The 8,038-nt window shown below is 35.6% G+C and overlaps 1 protein-coding gene across 2 annotated transcripts; it reads left to right on the top strand.

Annotated features, from left to right (window-relative positions):
- The first annotated feature begins 4,016 nt into the window (after positions 1-4,016).
- On the top strand, positions 4,017-7,091 carry LOC114631953 (protein PPP4R3C-like). Of its 2 annotated transcripts, none has more exons than XM_028780328.1 (2): positions 4,017-6,111; positions 6,775-7,091. In XM_028780328.1, the coding sequence occupies exons 1-2, from the start codon at positions 4,044-4,046 to the stop codon at positions 7,089-7,091; spliced, it is 2,385 nt and encodes a 794-aa protein (XP_028636161.1). In that variant the 5' UTR covers positions 4,017-4,043. The 2 variants fall into 2 exon arrangements, with proteins under 2 accessions (XP_028636161.1, XP_028636160.1); XM_028780327.1 differs by having other exon boundaries at positions 4,044-6,111; positions 6,778-7,091.
- The last annotated feature ends 947 nt before the right edge of the window (positions 7,092-8,038 follow it).

Below are 8,038 nucleotides of genomic sequence, written 5' to 3'. Positions count from 1 at the left end.
GTCAAAGCACAAACAGGTACAAAGGCCCTGAAATAGGAATATATCTGATGTATTTTAAATACAGATAGTAGCTGCAAATGCTATAACAAGATAAATAAGAGACACTATATGGTAAGAGTTCAAGTATGTCAAGAAGGGAAGAAAATAATTGTGCTGTAAAGACCCAAGTGTGGTTGACCTTGTCCAACCCCTCTCCTGGGCAGTGCTAGTGAACTGGTTGTGGTGCCAAGGGACCTAGATAGCTGGCCCTGATGACTTGAGGAAAGAAAAGCAGGTCCATCCCTTTACAAGCTGCTGGATTCAGGACAGCTTGCCCCACCTTTTACCTGCACCCTGGTTGTGTGTGTGCAGGAGAGCTGTTGGGCTGTGCAACTCAGCTACTACCCAGTTCCAGATCCAGGGTTTTGAGATGGTACATCCCAAAATTTACTCTATCTGTAAATTGTTAATGCATGTGACTGGGCAGGTCCAAAAGAGATGAGCGCAGCGAGTCTCTGAAAACTAAAGGAGGACTTTAATATATTCTTTTTGGAGAAAATGAGAGCTTGAGACAAGTCTCTACTGAGAAATTGTATATTCCAGAGGTGCAGGACCTCCAGGGCAAGGGACAGAAACAGGAAAACTGAGGAATCTCAGTGAGGATCTAGTATTGATAGTGTAGCAGAAGTCAGAAGCCTCCAACCAGACCAATGACTCATTGAAATGAACATTTGCAAGTAAAGCTATGTGAACAAAACAGTATACTGTGGTATACATTGTGAAACTCTACATCTTCCACAATGAGTTTTTTTTTCCTTTTAGGGAGGAAGTTGTATAGGCAAAAGGCAGGTGGAAAGGAATGGTGAGATGAGTGAGATTGGGATGCAAGATATGAAGTCAACAAACTATCAGTACTACATTTAAAAAGAACTATAATCTATATTATTAGTGATATCTAAAACCATCCATTTTGTCTATGAAATAGAATCCCAGAGATAAAAATTGAAAATATAAATGCTTGTGTGTGTGTGTATATGTGTTTGTGTGTTTGTGCATGTGTACCATAGTCTAGGGAATTTTGTAGCTTTATAATTTATATATATATATATAAATTTCCTAGAGCATGGTGTTTGCTTACATATATTTCTTGATTTCCTTAAAAATGTCCGAGACTAAAATAGTAACATGATAGTTTTGGGTATGTATCACTAATGGAACAAGGAGTAATATTTCTTCAAACAAAAAAACGAAACAAAACTGCTTCAGCAGTAGCAATAACTATTGCAGCTTACACCCTTTTTTAAACCATAAAACAACACTTGTTAACCAAATTAAGATTAAGGGACCATTATTGGCCTAAAAGGGACAAAACTGTGAAAATATATGGATTTGTGATGGATCCTTCTGATAGAATAATTCTTAAGGACAAATTCAGAGAATTGACAGTATTATAATTAATTGTTGTAGGAGAATTAATATAAATACAATAGAAATAAAATTTTGACGAATTTAACTGTTACCTTATATTTCTAATCCTCACTAACATGAAGTATTTTAACAATAGATGTAGCTCTTATAAAAGTCATTAATTTTTATATTTATACAACTCATAATTTTTGTTTCTAAATATAGTATTCTTAAATTGTTTTCACAAATTATTATTTTCACACAACTTTTCTAATGTGCAAGCTGTAGTGTCTTGATGACTATTCTTGAGTATTATTTGTTGAATGTCATTGTTGCAATAGAAGTATATAAAAAGCTTTCTGGACCTTACTTAAGAATTGTCACATATCACTAGTGCTATGAAAAATGAAGTATATATTACAAATAGGACTTTTCAGTTTCAAATGGGCTTAATTTGGTCAATTGTCAGTTTTTCTCTTGAAATAACAGGGTTAATATTTGGGAGAAATATTTCTTGTAAAAGAAACCTACAGAAGTTGCTGTCACATCAAAAATGAACTTAGACACTATTAAAATTATATTTAACAGAGTTGCCATATCCAAGCTTCTAGTTTTCAGTTATCTATGCACAGATGGGGATCTAAAGCAGGAAATCTGTGACTTTCATCGAGTCTTGATTATTTAATGGTGATTACAAATTATATAGATGGGAGGAATGTGAAATAGAGTTTAATGAAAGCCAAGAAAAGACAGCAATAGCAGTTCAATTCCTCAGTTAACCAATTTTGGAATTAGAAAGATATGCGCAAATTAGAATTCATCAACTTACTAAAAATTTGAACTCTGACAATGTATTGACATTTTTTGTTCCTTGACTCTAAAGAGATTGTTAATACACATATATTGCTAGATTATTATGAAATTTTAGGCAGAAATGTAAATTCCTTCACAAGCTGTATTAAATGTGGTAAATATTCAAGTACACTTTATTATGTTAGTACTCACTAAAATTCTACTAACTGTGACATTACTTTTACTACGTTCATTATGACAAACAGATATAAGCTAGAAATATAGTTTACTTGTAGAGCCACTTGTTAGCATTATAAAGTCCCACAGAAATGGCTCTAGCATGCTTAAAGCACTATCCATAATTCCTTTAAAAAGAACATGAAATAATAATTTACAAGTATCAGTTCTCAATATTAGTAGGATAGCTGGGCTCTGATGCTGATAGAACTGCCCTGAATGCTATGATCGTGTTCTTACACTGATATCTAGGCATCTGAGTTTGTGGTGATAACTGGTATAGGTGCCAATTTCTGATTTTTGTTTTGGTTTGGTTTGTTTCTTAGTACTTTGATAATATATATATATATATATTATCATATATATGCTGTTTTGTTCTTGGTTTCCATTTCCTCTCTGGTATTGTAGCCACAGTGGCCTGTGCTTGAGTGGAGGGTCTCTACTTGAGTTGACCACTGGACTTCTGATGGCCAGGGTGGCACACAGAAATGGCTCTAGCAAATTCAAAGCACCATAGAGTAATAATTTTTTAAAAAGAACAGAAATAGAAATATTTTAAATATGTTAATTCTCAACCTTAACAAATTTTCATTCACCTCCTGTTTAACCCAGTTCTTCTCACTAACAAAGTATATGATTAAGTGAAGGTAAATATTTGAGGAAATGTTTTACCCAGTATAAAGTAAAACTTCAGGCTGAACAGAATGAAGTGATGGGGCTGCAAAAAGATCTTCCCTTAATAAGTAAACATGTGATACAGAGTATAAGATGCCCAAGAGTATGTCTTGTAGGGAAACCCAATTATATTTCTCTGATGCTGGGGATGACATCTTGTCTGTAGATGATGTATGTGTGTTTGTGTCCCAACTTTTCATTGGCATACAGTGTGAAGTGTAGCCTTGGCCAGAACATTGGTAATTAAATTTCTTTTTGCTTAAGGGCATATGAACCACACTTCCGATGAGTGAAAATACCTTTGAGAAACAAAATATGTTATAGAAAACATATATAGTATTTTCGAACCTTTCATTTTTAAAGTTAGGGAGGTAGGTCCCTTTAACAGTATCTGTTACATAAGCACATTCTTTTTAGGAAGAATCTTAAGTAAATCACAAGATTCTGCCAGAACTAAAGCAGGCTCTGGGATTCAAGTACTCCTGAGAGAGGTTTGTTAGTGTTATTTCAGTAAGGGGGGATTGAGAAGTATAAGGGCCTTCACCCCCATTAATCTTAAGGATAAGGGACTGGGCCCTCTCTTAGCCTCTGTCATTCATTTAACACCCAGTAATCAAGGCTCGATGCCTCAGTGTAGGGGAATGCCAGGGCGGTAAGGTGGGAGTGAATGGGTGGCTGGGGGAGCACCCTCATAGAAGCAGGGTGAGGGGGGATGGGATAGGGAGTTTAGGGAAGGGGAAACATGGAAAGGGGATAACATTTTAAATGTAAATAAATAAACTATTCAATTAAAAGGAACACCCAGTAATCTTTCTTACGATTTTTTTTTTCAGAATTGTGTCATCGGCAACATTCCTTGCCAATGTAGCGAGGGATAGCAACTTCTAGACAGAGTACAAAAAGCCAAGATCTGCACTAGGACGTGGCCTAGCAAGGCAAAGCCAGAAATCATTATGGATGACAAGCTTCATAGAGTAAAAGTCTATGTTATGGTGGAAGATGAACAATGGAAAGACATAGGAGCAGGACAAATTTCATCCAAATACATTGAACGGCTCCAGGGTGTATGCCTGGTAGTTCACTCAGATTCAGATGACTCACTGATTTTGGAATGCAAGATACATCCTAACGTGCCCTACCACAAACAACAAGGGGAAGTAATCATTTGGTCTGAAGCTAAGAACCACGGTATGGCAATACATTTCCAGGAACCAAATGATTATCAAGATATTTGGGAAGATATCTGCCAAGTTCAAGGTAAAGATCCAAGTGTAGAAATCACACAAGAACTTACTGATGATCTGGAAACCTTTGAAGATATGCTGCCAATCTGGAATCTGATTCAGGTACCAAACTGTGAACTCCATACCCTTGAAAATATTGCAGATTTATTTACTTTTGTCCATGAAACACCAAGTCACAAAGAAAGGCTTGCACTGATCTTGGAAAAAGGAGATTACATTAAAAAATTGCTACAGCTTTTCAACACTTGTGAAAAACTGAAGAACATGGAAGGCTTACACTATTTAAATAACATCATTAAAGGAATCCTGTTTCTAGATGATTCACGTTTGTTTAACATCATGTTTTCTGATGAATTTTTCATGGATATGGTAGGATGCCTTGAATATGACCCTGCTTTGGATGAGCCAAAGCAGTACAGGGAATTCTTGACTCAAAATGCCAAATTTAAGGAAATTATGCCAATAACACACTCCCAACTTAGGCAAACAATACAACAGACTTACAGAATGCAATATGTTCATGATATTGTATTGCCCACACCATCCATATTTGAAACAAATATTCTTTCTGACCTTACCACTATGATTTTTTTCAACAAAGTTGAAATAATTACCATGCTGCAGGATGATGAAGATTTTTTGCTTGAAGTTCTTGCTCAGTTAAAAGATAATTGTTCAACTGATGAGAGACGGCATGAATTGTTATTATTCTTCAAGGAATTCTGTGCATTTGCTAAGACATTAGAGAATCAAGAGAAAGATGAATTACTGAAAACATTAATAAAGCTAGGAATCATGAGTTCTCTGAAAGCTACATTGCATGTGCATGATTACCAAATACAGGTAGCTGCTCTAGATATATTTCCTTGTCTAGTAGAATATAATCCATGCTTAGTTCGAGAGTATCTACTGGAAGAAGCTCAGAACAGTGAAAATAATGATGACCTTCTTATTAATATAATGATCAAACAAATGATCTGTGATTCTGATCCTGAATTTTCACATGGAATCATTTTTCCAGCAGTTCTTCGTGTCCTTCTTGATCCAGATAATATGCATGTCACAACTAATGGATGTGAAAAACAGGAATTTCTTACCTTCTTCTATACACGTTGCATGAGTAACCTCATAGCACCAATTTTGTCCACCACAGTAGAAAATGACAGCGATAATAGGGCTAACATCTGCCCTGATAATTATCAAAATGCACAATTGCTTGAAGTAGTTTTAGAGATACTTACTTTTTGTGTACAATACCACTCAACATTTATAAAGAATTATATTTTGAGTAACAACTTGCTCAGCAGAATCTTGGTGCTGATGAGGTCAAAGCACACATTTCTGATTTTGTGTGCCCTCCGATTTATGAGAAAGATAATTGGTCTTAAAGATGAAATTTACAATATTTGCATAATTAAGAAAAACCTGTTTGAACCAGTTGTAAATGCTTTTATGCATAATGGTCATCGTTACAATATGTTAAATTCAGCTATTATTGAGCTATTTGAATTTATAAGACAAGAAAACATCAAGACTCTTATTGTAAACATTGTCGAAAAGTTTTTTATTGCTTTTGAATCAATTGAGTATGTCCAGACATTTAAAGGCTTAAAAACTAAATATGAAGATGAGAAGAAGAGAGAACGTCGAGTAAGAAGAAATTTTCATAATATAATATACCAGAAAATATATTGTAGACGCTCCAAAGTAATGGAGGTAAAAGTCAAAGCAGACATATGTTGTAGAGGAATCACAAAAGAAGAAGGGGCTCTTGAAGGCCTCTGAGGAGATATCCATATCAGGCTCTTATCAGCATGCACTTCCTGTCTTCCACATCAGCATCTACCTTTGGTGATTGCACATGGGATAGATACTCAGGTGGGGTGGTCTTGAGACGGCCCTTCCTTCAGTTTCTGTCCCTCACTTTGTCTCCATATTTGCTCCCTTGAGTATTTTGTTGCTCCTTCTAAGAAGGACCGAATCACCCTCAGACATATTCAGAGGCAGATGCTCACAACTAGCCATTGAACTGATCATGGGGTTCTCAATAGAGGAGTTAGACTGAAGACTGAAGGAGCTGAAAGGGTTTGTGGCACCATGAGGAGAGCAACAATACCAACCAACCACAGCTCCCAGGGTCTAAACCACCAGCCTGGGAGCACTTAGGGGGGGATCCAGGGCTTCAGCTGAATATGTAAAAGTGGAGGGCCCTGCTGGGCATAGGTGGAAGAAGAGAACCTTGACCTCATGAAGGCTGGATGCCCCAGGGGGTGGGAATTTTGAGGGTGGGGAGGTGGGAGTGGGGGGGTGTAGATAGAGGTTACATCCACAGAGAAGAAGGAGGAGGGGCGAGGGGATTGGGGGTTCCGAGGGGGTGGTGGGGGATGGGGTAAGGGGACAACATAGGAAATGTAAATAAATCATCCAATAAAAAAAAAAGAAGGGGCTATTCTACCAAACAGAAGAGACTGTCCAAGTCATTATGACATAATTATGAAATTTAAAGAGAGAAATGAGAATGAAAATGTAATAGAACGCCAAAAAAGAAAATCATCTGAAGGCTTTAAATGTTCTCCATGTCTTGGTGATGCTTCTTCTAACAGAATGAGTAGGTCACACTGTAGCAGCCTTGTTCCTTTAGTGGATTATCCATATGATACTGATGGTGAGAGTGATGATGATCCTTATGGTAATGAAAATGAAGGTGAAGATAAAAATGACGAACCCTTGAATAAAAGACCTAATCTTAGTTCATAAAATCACATGAGGCCCTCAATTCCTTTTCAAATATAATTCTATAAGTATCATAAACTGAAAAATCTAGTTAAAAAATCTTTCACCTATTGACAATAACATATGGTAGAATACAGAGCAAAAATAATGATAAGAGGCCTCAATTTTATATAAAGAAAACCTCTCATAATACAGTTACATAGTATAAAATAAACAGCAACTGAGTGATAACTTCTTATCAAGAACATCTTATTTCAGCATATAGTTTGGGAGGATGAAAGAGTTTGATAAAGTAATACAATTTTTACTAAAGTCTTTATATTAGAAGCAACTACAAAGTTTTTATTCCAAAGCCTACTTTCATAAAAGGATCTAGCAATGAAATTCTTTACATAAATTGAAGCTTGTTTAAAGTGTATTTTGTTGTATGGAAGACAAAGTCATATTAAAGTAAAAATAAAGTGAGACTTTTCAATAATTCTGTGAAGATTTAACAGAATTTCAGCATTATGAAGAATAATAATAGAGAAACAACATTCAGTGCATTTCAGTACATATTTTCATGAATAAAGGGCTAAGCTTGATCCTAAAGAAGTTGCTGTTAAATGTTCTTCTTTATAGATAAGTCATATAAAGTATCATATAAATATAGTACTATTCCTAATGTGATTTATAACTGGATGCATCAAATATCAAGTTAGAGAAAGTTGATGAAGCTTTATTCTTTTCCCTGGAGTAGTAGGTACACACTTGGACACACACACACACACACACAGGCATATATATATATATATATATATATATATATATATATATATATTTCTGGTTACTGAAACAAACTAACAGAAACAATTTAAACAATTTAATAGTGGAAAATTTGATTCTGTCTTACAGTGAGAGTGGATATATTCCATCCTGGTGAGGAGTAGACACTTCAGTTGTTGGAGGAATCTAAAGCATCCTGTCACGTT

The sequence above is a fragment of the Grammomys surdaster genome, unplaced genomic scaffold (assembly GCF_004785775.1).
Source record: "Grammomys surdaster isolate TR1022 unplaced genomic scaffold, NIH_TR_1.0 369, whole genome shotgun sequence".
NCBI classification, from domain to species: Eukaryota; Metazoa; Chordata; class Mammalia; order Rodentia; family Muridae; genus Grammomys; species Grammomys surdaster.
This window is presented reverse-complemented; position numbering and strand designations above follow the sequence as displayed.